Source organism: Eurypyga helias, unplaced genomic scaffold, assembly GCF_000690775.1.
Source record: "Eurypyga helias isolate BGI_N326 unplaced genomic scaffold, ASM69077v1 scaffold261, whole genome shotgun sequence".
In the NCBI taxonomy this organism is placed as follows: Eukaryota; Metazoa; Chordata; class Aves; order Eurypygiformes; family Eurypygidae; genus Eurypyga; species Eurypyga helias.
In genome coordinates this window covers 30,663-55,592 of record NW_010229942.1, presented here as the reverse complement: position 1 = coordinate 55,592, position 24,930 = coordinate 30,663, and the positions used below count along the sequence as shown (strand labels likewise).

The 24,930-nt window shown below is 35.7% G+C and overlaps 1 protein-coding gene across 1 annotated transcript in view; it reads left to right on the top strand.

Annotated features, from left to right (window-relative positions):
* The window catches only part of LOC104516261 (triadin-like), a gene marked incomplete at its 3' end in the record, with an annotated part of 92,045 nt that overhangs the window by 38,652 nt on the left and 28,463 nt on the right, over positions 1–24,930 (top strand). Inside the window, exon 10 of the mRNA XM_010160542.1 lies at positions 17,941–18,012. Within this exon, the coding sequence (XP_010158844.1) occupies positions 17,941–18,012 (72 nt within the window). The remainder of the gene's footprint in view (positions 1–17,940; positions 18,013–24,930) is intronic.

The window sequence follows — 24,930 nt, the reverse complement described above, 5'->3', positions numbered from 1 at the left end:
ACCTTTCCAGCTATGAGGAAACTGGGAAGACCATGAAGAGGAGGAGGGAGATAGAGAGGGAAGTCTGTAGTGACTTAAATTTCAGAAGATAAAAGACGTGACGTGCTCTTGCCTCACGAAATTTGCTTTGTGTAATATCAGTGTGCTGTGAGAGATATGATAAGAAACCACAGATTAAACAGCTGAAAAATGTTCAATGGTCATTGGGTGGTCACATGACCTTACAGGTACAGAACTAGGGTGACAGTTTGAGGGCCCCAAAAGTGGAAATAAGCAGCTTCAATCATCTGATTTGTGGGTGAAAAGGAAGAGGACAGACCCTTAACTTAGGGTCTCCGAAAGTCCACCCATGGCTCCACTTGTAAAGCAACTGCTTTGAGTCCTGCTAAGCCATTTGTCGACATTTGACATTAAATGCTGTGAATGGTTGCTGGGATGGAGCTTGATACGTATTTGTCAGAGGTAAAATAAAGCATTGCTTTCGAAACAAGTTTTAACAAACCCACAAGCTGTGAAAGGCGATGCTGAAACATCCAGACCATGTCTTTGAGAAGCAAGTAAAGGCCAGGTATGCCCAGCTTTGTGCTCTTTGCAGAAATCATTGAGGAGAGTGTCACCAAACATCACTCTGTCTTTCTTACTGCCCCTCTTAGGAAACCTGCTCATTTCACACTGGATTCTGTGAAATGAAATATTATATTACTGTAATTCATTTTCTTCAACAGATAAATGCAGGGAAAACACCAGTGCACTAAGTTCTTTTAATAACCCTAATATCTAATTAGCTTTAAAATCTGCTATACTTTATATTTTTTTTTTAATTTATATATTTTTTAGTAAATTACATGAGCAAACACATCTGAGTGCAAATTAGCAAAGGAATTTAATTACAGTCACCCTTACACTGCGATACTTTCTAAACAGGAATAATTTCTCTCAACCCCAATATTACCATTTATAAAGGAGAAAAAATATTTTTTCTCATAGAAAATTCCTTCACATAGGTATTTGTCTTTATAGGTTTGTTTCCACCAAATATGAATTTCTGTCTTTTTGAGTTTAAAGATCAGTGTCCTACCCATTAGATTTCTTAGGCAAAATATATGGATTTATAATGTCAGTAATAACGATACCATTCAATATTTTTTTGATAGTATTTTTAGAATATTTGTATTATTGAAAAATTCATATTCATTACTGATAACATTAGATTATTTTAGTTTTATGTAAATTTTATGCAAGAATTTATAGCAAAGTAGACCATTTAACATGGCATTTTATAGTGATCAAAAAATTAAAAGTAAAACTCAGATCCTTGGATTTCATTAACTACATACATTTTTCAAAATATATCAATTAATAAATTTTAACAGTCACCTGAACAACTATTAGAGGACAGTTAATGGTCTTGCATTGATTTTAACAAATGAGTCTGAAACATTATTATTTGCTTTATGATTTGTCATGTTACTGCAGACTTAGCACTAAGAAATGAGTGAAATACATGTAAATGGTGTGTGGGTGGTGAATGCATAGGAAGCCATAGAAGGGAGAATTCTTGCTAACCTGCATGAAGCTGGTTTTCTTGTTTCTCTGGACAGCATTTGTCCCTGACACTGACTAGTTTCATGCAGATCCTCCTGCAAATTTCAATAATTACATCAATATCAATTAACTTCCAAGAATTCTATTTTTCTTATTTATAAAATAAATGTATCTGAGGTTCTCAGCCCTCTACAATAGATATCAATGGAGTTTTAGCCTTAAACTCAGATAGGTTTTGTTAGACCAGTAGTCCACCCCACCAATATCATGACAGCAACAGTGACCTACCCTGGATTCTACTGAGACATTTATAGATAACCCTCTTGAGCTGTACTGTATACAGTATAAAAAATTGCTTTCTCATTTTATCTGATGAAGAATAGAGCTTGAGAATATTTTTTACTTTCTGTCTAACATGCGTGTGATAAGTGACAATTTCTCAGAGGGACTGCTGAAACACCTTTCCTCTAAAGGATAGATTTTTTGATTCTATTTATCCCCGGACTACAGTTTCTCATCCAGGTACAACCAGTACTGCCTCAGCATTAACAATTCGCTCTGTCCAAATTGCTTTGTACTCCTTTTGGCTGCCTGTAAATGAAAAATTAAAATGCATCTCTTCCAGGCTTAATTTTCCAAGTTTTACTTCTAAAACTTTAAAACCTAAAGAGGAAAACTTATTTTTTAAGAGTTGCTGAGACATGTTGGTTCTGACTAGCACTTCTATTATTCCACTGGCACTGTTATTTCTGAGGTCCAAGACAGCCTTTCTGATACACAAGGTCACTGACTTTCTTATGTCTATTTTCATGGACATAGTCTATTTCATTTATTTGATAATTTATTTGGTATTACTGAATTTTGTTCTGAGCAACGTTTCTAGTGTTCTTATTCAGATTTTTATATTTTATTGGTAAAAGTTTCTATTTTAGTAGAAACTTTATTTTCATAACTATTTTATTTCCCTTAGAGAGTTTGAAATCCTCACTCATGTGGATGGATTTCAGAGTCACTAGCTGGTCACTCCTTTAGTATGTAACACATGCTTTTCTTAGTTAGCTGGATCTGCTCTATTTTATTCCCTCTGTGTCATACTCATGTTTTACCACTCCTCCCCTTCTTTCCCTCGAATGTTTGTCAGCTTGCTTTACGTTTATATTTTGTGAACTACTCTGGATATCAAGGAGTTGTTCCAATGAAATGTCTTTTTTTGCAGCTACCAAAAGTGGATTCTTGCATGTGTCTTTCTGCATGCCCATCTCAGCATGTGGCTCTGCATGCTGAGTACTGCAGAATTAAGATTGATCAGCATCTCTTGGGTATTTGATCATAACGTGGCACCCTTGTTTCCCACAGGCATACTGTATATTTATGGTCAGGTGTTTATTTTCATTTTAATCACTTGGAATTTTATTTTACATGCATAGTTTCACTGTGTTCTACTTTTGGTTAAACAACTTACATTTCACAGTACACTGGACTCACTGCTAGATGATCTTTACAGTTACCTAACTAATGACAAAGTTAGGGGGGGCACAGATGTGATATTACTGTCAATTTAATGTGTTTAAAATCTTTGCACTGAAGCACCCAAATACCCTATGGAGCTTATATCATTACGTGACTGTTTCCAATAACAGCTAGACTGCAAAAGAATGTGGCCATAACATTTTCTTTCATGAATTTACCCTCATATGTTTATGGTGTATTTCCATGCCAGGGTCTAAAAGCCAAATGATATGGATGATTTTGCTAATCTTATACTTTTGAAAAAATATTTGCCTTGGAGAAATCAATAAAGGTTTCTGGCACATTTACATAGCAAGAATGTATCCTATAGGGTAGAACAGTCATCCCACCTTCTTATTGAAAAATCATCGAAGCTTCACCCTTTGCACATATGCTCATGCAGAAAGGAAAAATATGACAAGCATAGACAGTTAAGAAATTCAGGCAACTTGTGGTGAGAGTCCATAGGGAACCCTATTATCTGCTTGGTCCCAGAAAGAAGTGGCATACCGGATGCCCTTCATGTCTACAATGTTCTTCCAAGGCTTGTCTCTTCCATTATCAGGAAGTATTCAGTCAAAAAGCATGGATTATTGTTATTACACAATGTGGTAAGAGAATTCCAAGATATACTTGATATTTAATATCCAAAAAAATTTATGGAGATACTGGTATAAAAGTGCATCAGTATTGCAAGATCAAGGGTATATTACTGCAAAAACACTGAGAACATTAGGTGCCTAAATTTGAAAGTAAATATGCCATATTTGCTGTGGGTGAGCTGTAGCACTGGAGTTAAATACTTGCCCTTTGCAGTTCAGATAGCAAAACACTTTAGGCTCTTGAACTATTTTTAAGTGTCACTCCTACTTGATTAAAGACTAGGATGTGTTGTGGATGTATCAATGACAGGGTGTAACTTTTCACCTTGTTACATTACATTTACATGGGGACAACTTTGATACCAGTTCCTCTGGGAATAGATTTGATGCAGTGCAATAAAAAAAAATCAGTCATAATGAATAAGTAACATGTTATCTGCTTCTTGTTTGGATAACTTAAACATGAAAAACCATGGATTGAATTATAGGCTTTCACATTTGAGAAAGAATGCTGCAGAATATTATTTTTTTCTCTGTTTTTTGATACCAGTTACTCAATAAGCCTCTCCTCTGCTGCAGAAAACAAGCAAACCAGATACTCATCTTAGTGAAACGCTAAAAGGAGAGTTTGGGAACTGTGAAACTTTTCCAGTTGTACTTCCTAAACAGGAAATGTACCTAAGAACTAACATGTCTTCTCCCTCTGATGGCTGTAAGGTACCCCAAAATTTGTAGACACTCATCTGGATTCATCTTCAGAGTTGACAGTTAATTGTCCATTGTTTTATAAAAAAGTTGTTCATATGATGAAACACTTGTCAACACATTTGTTTCTGCTGATGACATAAATGGAGCTGATTGAACCACAGAAGCATTTGTTCCTCTAGTAATCTCCTGGGAGAGTTCTGAATACTTTTTAAAAAGTCTGAAAGGAAAGAAATAGTGAAGAGAAATTTTAAATATATGTATGAGAAGCTGAAAATTAAGTTTTAATGATTGAAAAATATCTACCTAATTTATTCATATGCTTTTTTTGCAATAGTTTCAGCAGTCATTTGAAGTCTAAATATTGCTCCTTTACATTTCTATTCAGTTAGGTAAAAATATGAGAAGACATCCTTTGATGTCATTTTAACAAGTTCTAGTCTATGACTCCTTTCTCACCCCAAAAACTGTGTCTATTTGGTCAAACTCTGAAATGACATTGATCTCTTAATGGGGACATTATCAGCACACAAATCCTCACAATGTTCCACAGAGACAAAACAGCTATCCATTATTCTCTCTTTATATCATCCTACCGTGAATCAGAGCCAGATGCTGGCACACAAAGCTGCATCTGTCAGCACTCTTATGGCACTTTATTGTAACTTTGCCAAAAGAATTTCAGTCGACTTTCAGAAGCAGCTACCCAGGGAATGTGCGGTATTCTGCTTCTGTAGAGAGGAACGGATCTCTTTCCTTGATAGTTCACTGCAAACCACTCTGCGAAGTCCAATTGTGAATACAAAAGAAAGCCAAAAGCTTTGTTGGTGTAAATGAGTGTAAATCCTTGACTTTAATGGAAATAAACCAATCTAATATTTGAAGGCAGAGAGTCTAGACTAACAAGAGTATTCTCACACTCTTATATTTTATTATTATTATTTTATATTATAACCATGTTATATGTCTTAGTAACCAAGTTTCAAAACCAAGGGTCATTTCAAAAGATTCATTAAAAATGTCTGAAAAAAAACTAGTTGTGTTGTGGAGATTCATCAAAAGACTCAACCACTATAGTTTTGAAAAATAAGCTTTATAAAGTAAAGGTAAAAATAAAATAATAATAATAAAAAAGCTAATAAACAATTTGAGTTTCATATTAAAAATGCAAAAATAAGCAATGACCTTGTGAACAGCTATTACATTTAATGACTCTTTGTCATGATTAATTTCCAGTTAAAATATTACAACAAATACTGATAGTATTTCAAGTAAGTTAAAAAATTGAAGTATTATAGAGCTACACAAGCCTTCTTCAGTACTCAGTATAATGGTCAGAAGTGAATTCAATATGAAAAATATTTGCAGAATATTATTTCAGCCAAAAATAATTTCAACCATATTTTTGAGGCATAGTTGGCAAGGAAACAGCTCAGAAACCCAAAAACCATAAATTTCAAATGTCAGCCTATATGAGCATATGTTTCTTTCTCAGAGCTTGGATGGCTTCAAGTATAGGGAAAAACACAATTCCCGAAAGAAAAAGTCTCTTTTTCAAGCCTAGATTTATTAGCTTTTAAAAATCAGTATATTGCAAAAGAACCCGTACAATGGTTATGTATGTTGAAGATTTTGCTGAAAGTATTTCTGTTTGGGAAATATATAGGATTAGTTATTTAAAAGGATGGGGTACAATTGTTGATAGAACTGAGATCACTTTATAAGCACTGTTGGTAAGAAAGATTAGCACTGAAGTCACCTACATATAGTTTTGCCAAACTTCATCTCGTAGGGTTCAAAGCTTGCCATGACAGGTTATTCTTCCAGTAAAGATGATTAGTTTAAGCAAAATGTTTCAGCATTTCCAACACTTAGAAAGATATTGTGTGTTGGCCATTTAAAACTTTTTCTCCTTCAGTCCTTCCCTTTCAAATGTTCTAAGTGTTAATAAACTAGCTAAAAGTGGACTTGCTAAAAAGCTTGAATTATTTGTTTCACAAGATGGAACATCTACTCAGCAACATCCTGTTAGCAAACAGTGTAGTCAAAACAAGGTTGGGATTATCCACCTGGATCCACGTTTATGTACCTCTCAGTTCTGTCATTTTCTAATGTTGGAGACCAAGTTTGACCTGTAGAAAGATTTTGGTGGTGTAACAGTGAGCACTACGGAATCTATATTTTAAATGCTTATCAACCTAATACTCTCTGAAGACCTTAACTAGTTGCTTAATCATAGAATGGTTTGGATTGGAAGGAACCTTAAGGGTCAACTAGTTCCAGCCCTCCTCCATTAGACCAACTTGCTCAAAGTACCATCCAGCCTGGCCTTGAACACTTCCAGGGAGGGGGTATCCACAACTTCTCTGGGCAACCTGTTCCAGTGCCTTACCACTCTCTCTGCAAAAAATTTCTTCTTTATATCACATCTAAATATACTCTCTTTCAGTTTAGAATCATAGAATCGTAGAATCGTTTGGGTTGGAAGGGACCTTAAAGCCCATCTAGTTCCAACCCCCCTGCCATGGGCAGGAACACCTTCCACTAGACCAGGTTGCCCAAAGCCACATCAAGCCTGGCCTTGACCACACTTCCAGGGATGGGGCATCCACAACTTCTCTGGGCAACCTGTTCCAGTGCCTCACCACCCTCTCCATGAAGAATTTTTTCCTGATATCCAATCTAAACCTCCCTGCTTTCAATTTAAACCCATTACTCTCGTCCTGCCACTACAGGCCCTTGTAAAAAGACCATCTCTCACCCACCTGCCTCCCCACCCCTCCCATCCTCCAACCCCCCTCTGCTTTGTTGTACATACCTTCAGGTACTGGAAGGCTTCTGTAAGGTGTCCCCAGAGCCTTCTCTTCTCCAGGCTGAACAACTCCATCTCTCTCAGACTTTCATCACAGGAGAGGTGCTCCAGCCCTCTGGTAATCTTCGCGGCCCTCCTCTCCTTCCAGCAGGTCCATGTCCTTTTTATGCTGGGGACTCTCAGAGCTGGACACAGTACTCCAAGTGGGGTCTCATGAGAGTGGAGCAGAGAGGGAGATTCAATTTCTTCGATCTGCCAGTCATGCTTCTTTTCATGTAGCCTGGGATACATCTGGCTTACGGGGCTGCAGGAGCATATTACCACTTCACGTTGAGCTTAATCTCCTTACACAATGCCTGGTAAACCATAAAGTCAATCATGAACTTGCTTAAGCCAACAAATCCAGCCAACTACATCCTAAATGCCAACTTTTCAGGAAATTTTGAACCTTACAAGGTTCAAAACACAGCAACACAACTTTCTAGCAGCCACGGTAAAGAGATTTAACCCTTTCCTGGCTGAATCCAGCACACATTGGTTGCAAGTGAACATCTTTCTTTGACGAGGCATGGCAGCCCACAATGTTCTCCTGCAGTTAGTTGTATAAGCCCAGTATGTATTTCCAAAATATATTTTGAAAATTATAGGTGATGTAATGAACCCATTACCTTCAGAATATACTCTTGAAACTGTCTTAGGGAAGCTAACCACCATACAATGAGTCTCTCTCAACTTTAATAGAAAGGAAAATAGCTGACATCTATCCAAATGTATCTTTAATTAACTCCTGATGCTGAATACACTGAAACAAGAATAAAAAATGCTTACTGAAGAGCTTCCAGTTTTCTTCTGAATTTTTCATTAACAATGCAAAACCTACAGCTTAATTGTGGGACTGAGAGAAGTTACTCTCCTTATTCAAATATAGATTATCTGTTTTCTCTGTTGAAAAATTATGAAGCTCAGTTTTAACAACAGAAATGGTACCCAGTCACTATACTGCACAGATAAGAAGAGCATAGACAGGATCTACAAATGCTATGACAAGATACATTCTTTCATGAAGCATTTCCAGCTTAGCAATAAGTCCTCACGTCTATTATGAGAACATGAAAGCAGAGGACAGAAGAGTGACCAGCTATGGCCTAAGCAGCATGTGTTCTCCTTCCCTTTCTTACATTCACTTCCTGTGCATCTAATCCACAGCCACAGTGGCAGTTACCTGTGGCAGGTCCATTCCTTTTGCCATGTTCTGTTCAGGCACTTCTTTCTTTTGGCATCCACTTTCTTTCTGTATGTACCTTCTTTGTCAAAAAATACATGCAACTTACTGATGTACACCTAGAATGAGTCAAGACTAATTTATTTATCCATCAGGAAACACTATTCTTCCCTGTGGTACTTCACTTACCTTTCTCTTGTTTCACTTTGTCTTTCAATACACTATTATGTGACAGAGAAAACACCACATAGAGTCCAAAAGGCTTTTGATACCCACACACATTAAACCCAAACAATGTTTTTATCCCTTTTTTAGTTAAGCTTGACCAGAAAATATCCTTTCTATGTGCTATTCATTCACATAATTGCTGGGGTTTTGGGGAGTACTGCATTACTGGTAGTAGTTACAGTGTGAAAAATTATGAACTACTCTTGATTTTAATCCTTGAATATTTTGCTGGGTTGTTGTGTCATCATTATGCAGAACTGTAATACAGATGTTTGCAATTCATTGCACCTCACTCAGATACCTCGAAGTTAATTGTCAGACTTTAACATTTAACTGTTTTTATAGCCAATGGTATGAAATGGAGGCCTCCAGAGGACAATTTCATCCTAAAAAAGTTGCCTAAGATAGAAAAGATGAATCACTCTTTGAAGGTACCAATTTCCCTCCTTTGACTATAAATGGATCCCCTGGGTGACTTATCTACATTTAACTGTTTAAAAGTTAACTTTTAAATGCCTGTTTGAGAAAGAGCCTACACACACACAAGAAGTATTCTAAAAATGTGCAAGCAAGGATTTCACTCAAACGAAGACTTGAAATGACATATTTTCAATGAGATTTCAAATGGTATTATCAGGAGTAGCTGTTGGCTCACCCAAGAAAACAGCAGTGCCACTCTGAAAAGTATGAATAGCAATAATAGCACTGCTGTAGCATTTTCAGAGAGAGAGAAGCAGAAAAAGAAGAAATGTAGAGGGAAATATATTCTTGAATAAGTATGGAAGGCATTTCCTGGCCGAGTTTTCCAAACAAAAGAAGCCTCAATAACTTTATCACCAGAACTAAGCCCCAGACTTCGGAGCTTCCACTTTCATAGAATATAAGCTTTGGAATTTTTAGTTGCTGTATGCTTACAACATTCAATTATTTTTTTTTTTTTTTTTAATTAGTGTTACATTCATTTATAGGTGGAATAGAAAGAATTCATAGAGGAGGCTTTGAGCACAAGGGTAAGAACTCATAAAAGTGAATCCCAGGACTTTCTGTCCTAAAAAAACCCTTCTTTAAATGACAGAGGATCATTCCTGGGAAAAGGAAAAGGAAGAAAGAATCAGAAATTACCAAAATGTGGTTGCCTTAATCATTTTGTCCAGTATTACAGTTCTTCCTACCCTTTATGTGAAATCAGTAGCTTTAATTGAAATTGTTTCAGCCTGAAAGAGTTCAAGCCATGTCTTCCTGTAGAAACCACAGCTGCTGAGGAGTATTGCATCAAACCTATGTTTTAAAGGTTTTAAATAATAGCCTCAAATATCAATATTTATTCTTTTACTATCACTATGTCATGATCTTATAATTCAAAAAAAATATCACAGCCATGGCACTTTTGAAAGAAAGAGAAAGCTCACTGAGTTTGTTAATTACACAGGGCCTAACCTTCAAAGGTATTAGATACTTAACACCTACCTAACATTAAACTCCCATTGATTTCAGTGAAAATCAGGAACAGGAGTTAGTAGCCAACATCTCTGCACTTTTGAGCCCTGTTACTGATATTTCATCTAATAAAATCTCTCACTTTTTTTCCCTCTGACTTCAAACTGCATTATTGAAATTCTGTCCTCAGAAAAATATTATAGAGTCACTCTCTTAGGTGATTGTCAAGTATAGATAAATATAGATAAGACAGGTAACAACCATTAACTTCTTATTTCTCTACTTCTGGCAAAAAGATTGAGAGAAGTAAAAGACTTCCTGGCTTCTGCTCACAGCTATTTGATTTCAGTCAAACTTCCAGTGATTTCCATACTCAGCATATTAATTATCTACAAATATGTATAATTGTTGTGAGAGATTATACTATCTGGAATTTGGTTTTATCAATACTAGGCTGGTTTTCTTTAGCAAGACCTAGCATATACCTTCTTACTTAAAGACAACATTAAGTTTTAGCAGATATACAGATAAACCAAACACAAATAAATTACTGAGCAGTGATCCCATGGCATAGTCAGTGCCTATTGCCTTTCATGATAATAGTTGATCAGTCCACTCCATTCTGTTTAATTATTAGCAGAAAGTATTTAATTGCAGTGTTTTCTTTTCTCTGTTTTAATTATTTTCCTGAGGGTACTTCATATTGTTAAAGTATGTATATATGCCAAAATTCTGATACTCATGTTAATTATGCTAGGGATCACTGTATATGATATCAATTTGTTAAAGATTATTTGAGGAGAGAGAGGAAGGCTGAATATGTCTTTTCATTTTATAATCTTCTTTTACAGTCCTTCTGCATTCCAGTATGTAGCAATAGCTGAAATAACATCATTTTCACTGTCCTAGGACTTAGTTCTTTGAGATCCATTTTCCACTATTTCTAAACATAATATATAGGTTTATTTATGTGTGTTAAATGCATGTGATAAATAAAGGAAGTGCAGACAATTCAATTCACTTTTCAATTTTTTTAAATTCAACCTTCTTTAATGTCAAGACAGGTTGTGTAACTCCTTAATGTGTAATGACAGTACTGTTAAAACAACTTTTAATTCCTTAATGACTTCTATTTTCTGAATACAAATACTGGAAGAACTTTCACAATATATAGATTGAGGTAAAGAGGGATTGTGTAGTGTGGTAAAAATCTCTGGAAGAGAATTCGCAACAGATATATTGCAGTAAGTGGATTTAACTGCTCCGTTCTGTCATACAGCTGAGATATATTACATACATTTCTGGCTGGAACCAATAGTATCAGCTGTAGTTTAAAACAGCAAAAAAAATCCTACTCATAACTCTACCCATTGCTTTCTTGCCTGCCTAATTAGTACACTTGTTATGTACACTTGCATTGTGTGAGACAACCTCACAGGAAGAGGGAAAAAAAAAAAAAAGATCTAATTCCCAGCTGTGACTTTAATTTGGTTTGGTGGCTGAATGAAAACTTACCAACTAAATGATATTCACACATCCTCCAGGAATCTCCACCAATGGAATCTCACACCTATTCAGTTACCAAATCAAGTAGGGCTAGAAAAAGTGTTGTCTTTTCAGAAACACCACTAAATAAATATCTATATGTATTTGTGCATACATGTGCATGCATATGTACACGCATGCTCCTGTGTGCACATATATAGCATATATTATATAAGTATAAATGTATATAAATATGTATAAGAATGCATCATTAAAAACAAAGGATGAACTAAAATCTCTACATATTAAAAATACAAGCCTATCAAATTGCTGCTCCATTTTGGTTGGTATATTGAGAAGGTAAATTTAAACCTTCCCCCTTGTGCTGGGTTTAGTCAAGAAAAAGTTAACTCACTTTACAGTGGCTGTTATGAAGCTGTGTTTCTTGATTTTTTATGAGAAAAGTACTGATATGTTCTGTCACTGGAGAATGTCTGCGCTGAATTCAAGGTCTTTCTCCACTTCTGATATGGCAACTGGGTTCCCAGCTCTCACTCTCCCACTCCAGGCAGTGTAGGGGACACCCAGTTCAGCCAGCTAACCCAAACTGACCAAGGAAGTATTTAATTCCATAATACACCAGGCTCGGTACAATAGTGGGGTGTGGGTCTGGGAGCCTTTACTTTCTTACACTATCACTTCCTTACACTCCTTCTAACTCTTCCGTTAGTTTCTTTGCTAACTCCTGTCCTGGCTCATTCGGGAGTGAGTAGGTGGATTTGTTAGTTTTCACAGTCAGGCTGCCACTGATGGGATTCATTCAAAATCTGCTGCGACAGCTCACGGGCTCCAGCCCTTGGGCTCTCTGGGTCTGACTCTCACTACTCAACACTTGGTTGTGCATTGGTCAGTGAGGGGTGAGCAGTTGTATCACATGTTTTATTTTTTATTATTTTAACTACTTATTATTAGTACTATTTCTATATATTCATTCAGATCCAATTAGTATATAATTCTTATCTCAATTTTACGAGCTTGATTGTGTTTTTCATCCCATTCTTCCTCTCTGCTGGAGGAAGGGAGGAGGGCATCTGTGAGAGTGGCTTCACGGTATTTTGCTAGCCGGAGTTAAACCATGACACTCTGACTCCATTCAAAAGAACATTTTGATTATCAGTCTGCATCCATCCTTCCTATACCTTCACTGTTATCCTACTGGTCCTTGCTTTTAGCTTTATAGATGGATGGCCTCCCAGGGCTGTTAGGTTATTTATAATAGGCTTGGTTTTGTTGTCTTTGTGTTCAGGGAGGAATATGTCTCAATAGTGTGCTTTACACATAAATTAGACACTATGTAGAGCTCCAATATTACCTGTGATATTTGTAATATATTTTAAACCGAAATGGAACATATAAATATATTTGGCACTATCCATTTAAACTCTCCTTTTCTTCTTGTCTTATGCATCATAATAGTAACCAGCTGATAGCCAGTGTAACAGAATATGAAAATGTAAAGGATTGTATTGTTACTGGTAATCACTGTATAATCATAGCAGTGTTTTCCCTGAAGTAATATCAACCTCATGCAAAATGAGAGTTTGACTGTATGTTGGACAATTATACATGTAATAAAGAGCCAGATCCTGAGTTTAAGTGAAAAACTGAAATATAGGTTGGTTACTAGGATAACTCTCCTTAAAAACTTCATTTTATTATCCATTAATTCCATCTGCCACTGTCAAATTTGGGTTCCAAATAGGTCATTAAGACCCTGTTTAAACTATTTTTTTCCATTTGACATGATTTTGTTATCTACTTTCAAGAGTTGTGGGCTACATATAGATTAGTAAATCAAACTCAGCTCAACTGCTGTATGAATGCGATTCATTCTCTCCTAGAATGACAATGGAGATCCATATCCATTATACTTTGTCAAGGTCATGTGCTGGCTGCATATCAGCAGCTCTCTACTGGGAGTGGTCCCTGGACATTGCTGACTCCTGACCTGAGCCAGTGAATTTTTTGAGATATTGCTGCTTGGGACAGGACAAAATTGTCACAGGCTATTCAAAAAAATGTTGCAGGATATGTACGTCCTTATTCCAAAGCCCAGTAACATTCCCAGACACCATTTAATTTACTAGTGTATATAAAAACATCATGTTATGATGTGTTCCTTTGAAAGACTGCCTATTTGGGGCACTTGTATTTCAATTCATTTCTTCCCCAGAATGAGCATTTGAATTGTTCAGAACAGTTACACAATCACAGCTCTTGATCCTCAGCTATTCTTTCTTAATGAAAAACAGTTTGCCCATGTGTTTTCATGCATGTATACTAAGTAGAAAAACCCTTCCTCAGAATAGTGACAGTCTAATGTCTGGACAGTAACTAATAACAAGGGAGAGGTTCATCTTTAGCTTCACACAACTTACACGTCAAAACTGGAAGCCTGGACAGGACAGTGGGACTCTATTAAAATAGATTTCAATCCTCTAAAAGCATATTTGGCAGTCTTACCTCATTCTGCTGTTACATGTCTTGTTCCAAGCTTCATGAAACATCTGATTGACTTTTCATAACAAATTACTCTGCAATAACACACTTACTTTATTTTAATTATTTCTACTGTCTTTAGAGAAAGATGTCGTATCTGGGCAGAATGAGTTGTATCTGAAGACATTTTGCTGTGCTCTTTGAAAGACACAGTAACAAAGTGTTGGTGTTCTTGGATTGTAGGATTCCTGCAGTTCACATACCGGTATGTGGATATGAAGAATTGCACAGTCATAGGAATGGTGTTTCCACATACTACTTTCTGTTACAGCATTATTTATCCCCATATGCAATTGGAATATTCAGCCATCTACCATGCCTTTAGTTGGTTTAGAATAATAATAATTTTAGCATATTTTAAGAAATATTTTCTTTTATTCCATGATCTATTGTTTTAGAGAAATAAATTTAGGTATTTTATCTATGTCAGTTAAGATCACTGCAGAGAAATGAAACTGGGCATATCAGGGAAAAATTAAAACCCACATGATTTGCTGTTAAAAGAAATCAATTTATCCTCAATGGTTGGACATGACATCTTTGACACATATAGAAGGACACTGCCTAGATTGAGAAAAGTAAGGTAATTAAAGTTTGTCTTGTATTCCTTATCATGTAATATAAAATCTAAAATATTCATAAAGTCAGAATGAATTTCTTCATGACATCTCAAGTGATTTAATAAACATTGATGACAGAAGTTTCACAGAGCTTGAGGACTGTAGCTTATTTTCAATGAAGTATTCATGTTACCATCTAGTGTCTTAAAGTGTCTACTCATCTTTGCACCATATATCTTTCCTTTCAGGCATGCTTAACATGACACTTTTTCTCCTGTTGTGCATATTCCTACAAGACTAAAGTCAAAACATTTCACTATTTTCATTTCCATCTCCTGTAATTTGTTGCCAGATAACTGTTTACAACTGATATTTGCATCGACAGATTAGGCATAGAAATGTATGCACATTTTTTTGTTTGCAGTTATGTCTTTTGGAGTAATCAAACCCTAATAGAAGAAAAATTTTAAAAAAAGGTATCAAATGAAATGAAACGTTTAGGCTTATCTCACAGTAGAAAAATCAAGACTGCATTTGAAATGAAAAGCAAATAACTATGCAGACACTAAATTTCAGTGCTCCTCTGTAGCTTCTTTTTTAAAGCAGTAACATAACTGTATGTCCAATAATAATAGTGGTAATCTGGATAATGACTTCTCATGATTCATAGACTGATCTGATTGTCCACTGGGATCATTAAAAATATCCTGCTTTCCTCTCATTTACATCATGGATATGTGTCCAGCTGGCCACTGCTGGAGTCAAGATAGTAGACACCATTAAACTTAATGGTCTGATCTGCTGAGGCAAATTCCTCATTTCTATTTCTGAGTTCTCTGTACTGCAGAAAACCACTTGTGCTTTATAACTTACAGAGGAAAGAAAAAAGGAAGAGAAAGGAAATTTGACTCAGGATATCCCCTTTAACATATTTCATCAAAAGAATAGATAAAATATTTATTCAGCTACTGTCCTTTGCATTTCCATCAAAGTGAATAGAGAGACATTTAATAACACATGGAAACATTAAAGAAGCTTTTTATCAGACTGGATAGGAACCTGCTCAGAACAAACATTCTGGCCTAAGGGAAAGTTTTTGATCTGTGAAGCTTAAGCTTTTGGTGCTTAAAACACTCTTATATTGGATCATGTGGTCAATTTGCATGAAATAAATGATTTGCTTAAAACCTATAAAACTATAAAATAGAACTTGACAAGTCATTAGCAATAAGTGGTATCGCACTGGCATTATACTAACTAACACTGGTGCAATCGTTATAAAACTGTTACTAGAGCAAAGAACAGGAAGATAATGGAGCCAGCCTATATTTTGACCTAGAGGTGTTAGATCATTGCCTCACACAGTAGATACCACACTGTGGTCCAAATTATTGGCTATCCTTCTTCATTACTGATCTACTCAACATTCTGAGTCACTGCCCTTTATCATCTTTCACACAAAGCAATTAGTCCAAATTATAAAATTTATCACTTTTTCCATTGAGGGATAGGTGATATAGTTTAGGAAAAGAAAAAAAAAAAAAAAAAAGAAAGGGAAAATAACCCCAAATCTTTAGTCTAGGATTTTAATAAAATTTAGCAGAAAGAATAAGATTATTTGCCTATTATTCATTAATATTTATATTGCTTTTGTTCTCATTCTGAACTAGAAACTTCATTAACTTAAATGAAGTTTATGTTGACAGAGGTTATGGATTTAACTTCTCTATTCTGGTTGGGAACAAATGGCATTCAGCATCTCATCAGCTCAGATCTTGCAATTTCGAGATCATTCTTTTTAAGACATAAAATGTTTGGAAAATCATGGCTAGACATCTGAATTCCTGAAGTTTGACTGCTATTCATTTTAAGGCTACAGTCATTCTGTGATGAGATCGGTAAAGACTCAGTTATGATTATTGCCAAGATAGGAAATTTGTGTAAAACCTATGATTTTTACCATTTGTTGCACAGTGCCTTCAGTGCATTGATTTTCTCAATATGTCGACATTTTTTCAGTGTCTTGGGCATGTGAGTCAAGTTTGAGCGGCTCCATGTGTGATACTTTATACAAATTACCAGATGAACTAAGCAACACACTTGCAAATTATTTGCCTGCAATTGTACATATGCTGATGAGATACAATAACATTAAGACCACAGTGCTCAAATCCCACTTCTGCCTTCCCACTTCTGCCATCTGCATGATGTTTTTCTCATGCATTCCCCATGAGTACACATACCTTTGCAAAATGAGAAGGGTAAGTATGACACTTTCCAGGGCTCATTAAGATCTTAATTTCTCTTCTGAGTCTATCGTGACGCATGGCTTTGAGTTTCTGATGTGGAGCTGGAGCTGAGATTTAACAGCCTGATTGCATGTGGGCTCTCGTGCAGTGAATGTAGCCTGGTACCTATGACTGTATTGGTATTATATTTAACTAATTAATTTTATTCCACAGGACACAACAAATTGTGCTTTCTAAATGACAATGACACAATAGGTACTGAGCATAAATGTCAGAGAAAGAAATTAAAGGAAATAAGGAGACTGCAGATGGGTGTTATAAAGAAGAAAAGAAGCATAAGTAACTTAAGAGTGCAATAGAACCGTTTCTGAATCTTTGGGGAAATAAAAAGTATTTTGGACAAAGCATATTATCTACATATAGGCTAAGACAGCCCAGAAAGTCCCAGTTTAATACTATGACAGAGTACGATTCAACACTCTGAGAGAGTAGGGGACATTCAGTCAGAACCTGGAATCAGAACATCGTCAGTGTTTACAGTACATGACCTGGTTGGTACTGGTTAATTAAGAATAATTCATAAGGATGAGAAACATAATAATTTTTACTGGTCTTTCAGGAAGTTCATAATAAGAGGACTTGAGGGAACAACTGAAGATCATTTTTTTGACAGAAGAAAATAAGCTTTTACTGTAGAAGACGCATCATGAATATGTAACCTTATTATCACAGTATTATTATTCAGACTTTTTTAGGCTAATGAAGAAAAATAGAACTGTAAGCATTTCAGCATATGCTTGAGTCACTTGGACTTCACTGATTTAAAATGTGCCTCTTAGAAATAAATTACTTTATTTGTTTAGAAATATATTTCCTTCCTATAGTGTGTGGAAGATAATAGCTTTTATGCAGAGTGTAATATTTTAAACATGAACAAATATGAAGGGAACTCAGCCTCCCCATGGGTCTGCTCAGTCTCTTAGTGAATACATTTACTATAATTCTTAACCTGTATACTCATGCGCAGGACATAAGGAAATGGTACCGCCTCGTCTTCTTCTAGAACATAGTCCAAGAAATAAACCAGCAGCTATTGAAGGCAAGTTTGAATATTTTTCCTCCTTTACTGGCTTCTACTCATTAACTTGAATTTTTGTTCTAATGGATTTTTTTAATAAACATAATTTATATTACAAAACTCATCAAACTATTAGGCCTTGGACATGAATGGTACAATCATATTTGCATGACAAGACCAAAATATTCTGTACACTTGTCCCACAGATGGCTCAGGGGATTTCCTGAGTGGAATAGATTACAGGATCAAAGCCCAATTTGTAAAATGCTTTGAATGGCATTCAGCCATAAATTGTCATCTAACTGTAAACATAATCAACATTATCCTCTTAATATACTTTGGATTACTCTTTCAGCTATTGTTATTCAGTAATGTTTCTGTATTATTTGCAATAATGAACATAATATTTCTGTCTCTGCTTTTATCAACCCTATTCCTATTGTTAAAACCATTGGAAGAAAAATACTAGGTCAGATCTTACCTGCAGAATATGAAAGCTCAACCCCTGCAATTGAATTATATTGTTTACAGTCTAATCATACCAGTCAAACAATTGAAATATGCATTTTAATTTTAAAATGGACTACATCTGATGACTTAAAACTGCTTCTGCAATATACATTCTTGGTCTCTACACCATACAGTTTATTAATAGAAAATATGTGAGTCTTTTCATGCAATTATATAGCAGTTTTTGCATAATACTTCAGAGTCATTCAGTCACACCATGGCACTTGCTAATCTCTCTCATAGAAGTCTTAGTGTGTTATCCAGACAGCAACTGCAACCTAAGAGAAAAAAAAAGATGGGATGGGAGTAGAATAAGTAACAAGAGCTACAAGATTTGCCTATATTTGGAAATGGAAAATGAGAGTTAGATTTTGTCAAAACCTATGACTAAAACAAAGAGTTAAATTAATTAGTTATTTCTGTAATGTGATTATTATGAATCAGAATGTTTGGATGAAAATAGTTACATGACTTATTATTTCTTTCCCCAGAATCTCTTTGCATCAAATGAATAATTCTTTATAAAAACACTGTTTAAAGGAGTATAAAACTGTGGTTATTGTGACACAATATAGTGCATAAATAGATCTGAACCCTGCTTATCAGAAAAAAGAAGTCACTGCAATGTTAAACACTGTTATCCACCAATTAAGCATAATGGAAAAAAAGACATAATAGTAAAAGACTGCTGCTTTTGTTAAGTGATAAACTTAATCTTTAAATATATCTGTTATACAAGATAAACTTGAATCAAATTTACATTAAGTCCTTGATTTTCAAAATCATGAGGAGCATGCAATTACTTCAATTGCACATGGAAATTACTATTTATGACCAGTTACACATTTGTGTGTTTCATTAGCTCATTTATGCATGCAATTGAGATAATTGTGAATGTAAATTAGATACCCATTTGGCAAACAAATTGGGGGGTGGGGTGGTGGGGGAAGGGAGGCAGATTATATGTTCAGAATCATACAACTAAATTCCCTTTAAGGCTCAGGACCAGCCACTAGGATACAATATACAAGAGTTCAGAAGGAAATGAAGAAGGAAGAATTATTTGCAAAATGTTGCTGTGAAAAGCTGTTCTATTGCACTATTTTGTTGTTTCCATATATGAAAAAAATATGCCACAGTGCCTTTAGGAACCCTAAACCCTGAAGCTTTATTTCAGCCATGGGGAAAATAATTAAGTAATTTGTGAGAACATTTAGCATGATAACAGAAGGGGAAAAGAGAAGTAGGCAGATAAATTTAAATCTTTTAAATACTTGGAGACATCTGTCTGTGACTTCTTAATTCTTGCATAACTTTCTGACTGGTACATCAATAAATAACACTGATCAGGTGAAGGGACAGGTTGAAACCAAAGTTTCTTTTCATCAATATAGTTGAAGATAGTATACTAAGTTCTCAGAGTAGGGAACAAGTAAAAGCATTTGTTAATTGAGAAATGTACTTTATACAACACGGAAGGACTGGCCCAGCCTTTGACAGAAGCAACCAGCTCTGAAAAAATGTAAAACAGTAGGAAGCAACAGAACGGTTGTCACACCGGAAATTTATGAAACTAATCTGTTTAGACCCTGGTCTTTCCATCTCAGTGATATTCAGACACTAGGTAGAAAACCATGCAGCTGGTAAAGGCTTTAAAGATTTTATTCTTTTTCTAGACTGAGATGTTTTAACCATTGCCCTGTTTTGCCACTGCCTTCTTTGGCAATCTTGGTTCATTCTTGATTTCTGATAAGGTGAAAATAGTGGCATTATATGTGCCAGATGCCTCTAACATTTTTAGATTGTTTGCTACTTTCAAATGGACAGCTCTTCCTATATAGTGTCCAATGCCCAGTAGAAACTATGCTCTGCTGAACTCTTGAGGTCTTAGAAAAACAGCATATTGTTGTTATGTATTAAATCTCAACCTTTCTCTCCTTGTCATTGCCATTTTCTCTTCCTTCACCCCCACAATAAATCTTTTGGAAAAGAGGTGATTATGCAAGACAATCCTTATTTGAACATTATATTCTAGTAGTATGCAATAAATTGCATTGACATGTGTGCCTGTCAATTGAACTTTTCAGATATCCCCTTGTCAGAAAGGAAAATGCTTTATACTCATCTGGTCAGAAGGGAAAAGAACAGATCATTGCTCTCCTATTTCATGGTGGTTTGGCTCATTTCAAAGAGCACTGCTGTCTTGAGATCTTATCTCTTCAAATTCAATGAAGAGTTTGAAGTTTTCTGTCACCAACAGAAGAGAATAACAAAATTAAATAAAAGATCCTGTAACAATAAAAAGAGGGAAAGGGAATTTGTGAAGAGAAAAACATTGATTCCTAAGTTCTACTTGTGTTCCAAGCTTGGAAACCTTGTTTGGCAAACCATTAAGTAAAATAGCTCATTATAAATTCATTATCTTATCTTGTTCTGGAGCTTTCACAAGGACTTGAAAGCAGTGCTCTCAGCTTGGCTGACATTCTGATGCTGCTGTCTAGGGAGGACGGTGATGCTGGCTGTAATTTGAACAGATCTGTTCTCCATGGCCATCTGAACTTTGACGGTAATGCTTCTTTCCTGACTCTAGTCTTCTCCACTTCTTTTAACACTAGCTTCCTTTTATTTTGTTATCCACTGACATCATGAAACTGGTCTACAGTGTACCGAGATTCTCTGAATCTCTTTCTCAGGTCTTGACTTTTTTTGCTCAGATCACATAGCTTCTAGTTTCTACCATTTCCCCATTCACCTGAGAAGGACTTCCCTTTCTGATAGTCTTCCCATGTTATGCTCTTTGACATGGCAGAGTAGTCTCTCGGGAAGATGCTACAGTTAAGCAAGTAACATTGAAATTAAGCTCAAAGGATTGTTTAGTTATTAGTAAGGCTTCATATTAATTGTTCCGGAATAGTACGTCTTTGCTTCCCCACAAGATCATAGCACCTTTGTGAGAAACCTTTTTCAAAATCTTTCTCTCAGTGGAAGGCATCTCAAATGCATATTACATATCATCTCAGATAGACAGTATGCTCTGTAATGCTTTGAAGAGCATTGTATCACAAAAGAAAACTTTGAACAGCATTGTATCTGAGTATGATTTTCCAGATTATATTGTCCTAGAATATTTTGCTTATGTCTTTGAGTAAAAGAGCGTTTATCAAAGTACAGTCATCAATGCAACCTTTCTGATCTGTTAATTGGTCATGATGGGCTCTGAAATATCCCCCTTCTTTGAGTGAAGTATGCTGGCAGTTCTTTGCCATCTTCTTTGTATCTCTGATACTAAATGAGGTAAAAAATAATTTAATTCATTAAAATCTCTGCAATGTCTTCAGAGGATCTCTGAGAAAAATTTAGAAACTTCTGAATCACTGTTTGAATCCTCTAATTGCAGATTTTGCAGAATGCAGTGAAGTGAGTTGCTGTGAAATACATTTAACTTCCTCCGAAACTCCTGTGGAGGCTAAATTGGCATTGAAATAGAAATCTGCATCTATCTTTGTTGCTATATACAATATACGCCATCTGACTGTCTTAAGAAGAATTTCTAGTCTATACTTCAGTTCATGAATATAACATTAGGGGATATAACCAAGAGTGTCTGAATTACTAAAGCCAATACAAATTTTGACAAAGCTCCCTTGATGTACAGAAGTGTATAAATCTTCTACAAAACAATCTGCCTCTGTACAGTTTTTCAATGGATGCCTTCTCTTCTTGATACAGATTGTTCTATAAATTTTTTTTCCTTTGTACCATAAAATCAATTACCCTTAAAAAATCCTTCTAGTGAAAGACAGTGATTCAAGATACAACAGAAACCTTTCAAAAATGCTAAATTTTGAAAATTTCTCCCAACTTAGAATTCTTTTAATAATACTGACATGATTTGTAGATGAAAAACCGTTTATGATAAATTTTATCCCTGTGATAATAAAAAGCAAGAAAAAAAATTGTCAGAAATATCATAATACAATGGGTTAGGTTTTAATGTAGTTTATTAGAAGAAAAAGTTTAGGTAGCTTTAACAGGGTACTGTACATACAACATAAAACCAATTTGGGGGCAAAATATCCATCCTACATCTCCATGAGTCTAGACTGAAGACAGTAAAACCTTTGATATAATATGCACAATGTTTCAAAGTGAGTTATTTAATGATTTAGATTAGACAGTAAACTCCACTGATTTAGCTATGATGAAAAAAGCCTAAATGTTCACTGTTTCAGAAAGCCCTTGACATTTTATTTAATGACATGAGGCTCTTCTTTTATTCTAGAATAAGAGAGAAAAGATTAAATAGACAGTGGGAAAAAACTTACTACAATATAGAGAAATTATGTATGAATATATGTATATATTGATTAGACATATTGTTTTCTCATTTAAAATATTAGATTATCTTTAAAAATAAATATTCAACAAAGTCTACTCAATAAACCAAAAAACTTTGAAATTAATTTAATGTTTTTTAACTGATTTTTAACTCTTACAGATAAGCAATAATCTTTTAAAGATTCATGGAGTGGTAGGGGTTGGAAGGGACTTCTAAAGATCACCTAGTCCAACCCCCCTGCCAGAGCAGGATCACCTAGAGTAGGTCAGACAGGAACAAGTCCAGGCGGCTTTTGAAAGTCTCCAGGGAAGGAGACTCCACCACCTCTCTGGGCAGCCTGTTCCAGTGCTCTGTCGTCCTCAAGGTGAAGAAGTATTTCCTCATGTTCAGGCTGAACCTTCTGTTTTCCAGTTTATGGCCATTGTCCCTAGTCCTATCACTGGACACCACTGAGAGGATCCTGGTCCCATCTTCCTGACACCCACCCTTTGCATGTCTATAAGCATTGATAAGATCCCCCCTCAGCTTCCTCTTCTCCAAGCTAAACAGACCCAGCGCTCTCAGCCTTTCCTCATATGGAAGGTGCTCTTACATACGTTGTACCTGCCAATGGAAAACACTTACTTGGATTAAGATTCTCTGGGTTTTCAAGGGCAGAAATTCCATGTTGCTTTGGAAAGAAAAGAGAAATCCTTGTAGAAGAGGTCCTGCATAGCCTGATCATCCTCTTTTCCTAAACCTCAGACATTGTTGCTCAAAAGTATGCACCATAAAAAGCATCATCAAAACCCTTCCCAGCATTGGTAACACAACTGGTGCTGCTGTTGATTCCTGTTGCCTAGTGGGAATGTCAGTCACAAGGAGGGAGAATGTTAACCCTGCTGCCTTAGCTGTGTTGGTTTGGCTCTTACCAGGGAAAGCCATACCATAAGTGGTTAATGTTCCCCTGGGAATTTAATGTTTCATCATAATCATATTTGCATCATATTTGCCATTGACCATTGTCCAATGGACTTTCTATAGCTGGTCCTGTCATGGAAGTTGGCGTGCCCTCTCTTTTTTCCCTTGGCATGCGTATTCTGGCTTCATTACTCTCGTATTTGTACTCCTTCGCTCCCCACTGTGTTGTTTACTCGGGGCAACATATGGCCCTATGTTATTAACAAACACTTTTGGTGCTTAATTCAACAGAGCCATGAAAAAGGAGCCTATAATCAGTCCAGGAAGAAATGAGGAACACTTACGTGGGTCACATGAAAGCACTAGGAATTTCAAGCATGACATTGCTATTACATACTTTCTGCAGACCTCAAAAAATATCTCCATAACCAATCTTCAAAGCTGCCAAATAGTATTTCAGATTGGGATTTGAAAACAGTGAAGCAGTTTCAAAGAGCAAAATCAGGCTGGAAAGATTGCCTGGGACTTCAGGGTGTGCTGTATCTCCAGTGACCTGTGTGCCCCATTAGTCTTTCACTTGCTCAATATGAGAACAAATTGTATTGCATTATTCTGCTGAAATGAAATGGTGCGGTTTAAACAGAGCATTGCAATAAAAGCACTTAATTTTGGCCTAAGCACTCACCTGTAAGTTAGAGAGAGCACGTCTGTGTTAGTGCGTGCACACATATATGTGTTTGTGCAAGAAATTAAGCCATTCTAAGAACTTAAGATAATACTATTTAGGTTTCTTTGATCTTTCTTGACTTTTCAGTAGTTTGGCTGAGAAAACAACTGGACCAGCAAGGACACTCTTACCTCAGAAAGGGATTTTTGTTTTTCCAAAGAGGCAGCTAAGGTCAATTTTTATTTGAAATTTAAATTTAATTTAAAAAATATAATTTCCCATAACTTCTTAAATGAAGCAGAAGTATTCCCTTGTATTTTTTTAATTCGTCCAAAATATTTTTAAATTCAAAGGGACCTTATTGTGTGAATATGTGTTTAGTTGCCTAGAATCCAAACTGAAACTGCCAAGTCATTATCATTCCCTACCCTAAGCAACAGGCAAAGGGGAAAGAAATGTCACCAAAAGCTGAAAGGTAATAAGTAATTTAATATTTTAAAGAATAGCTAGGTCCCACTGAAAT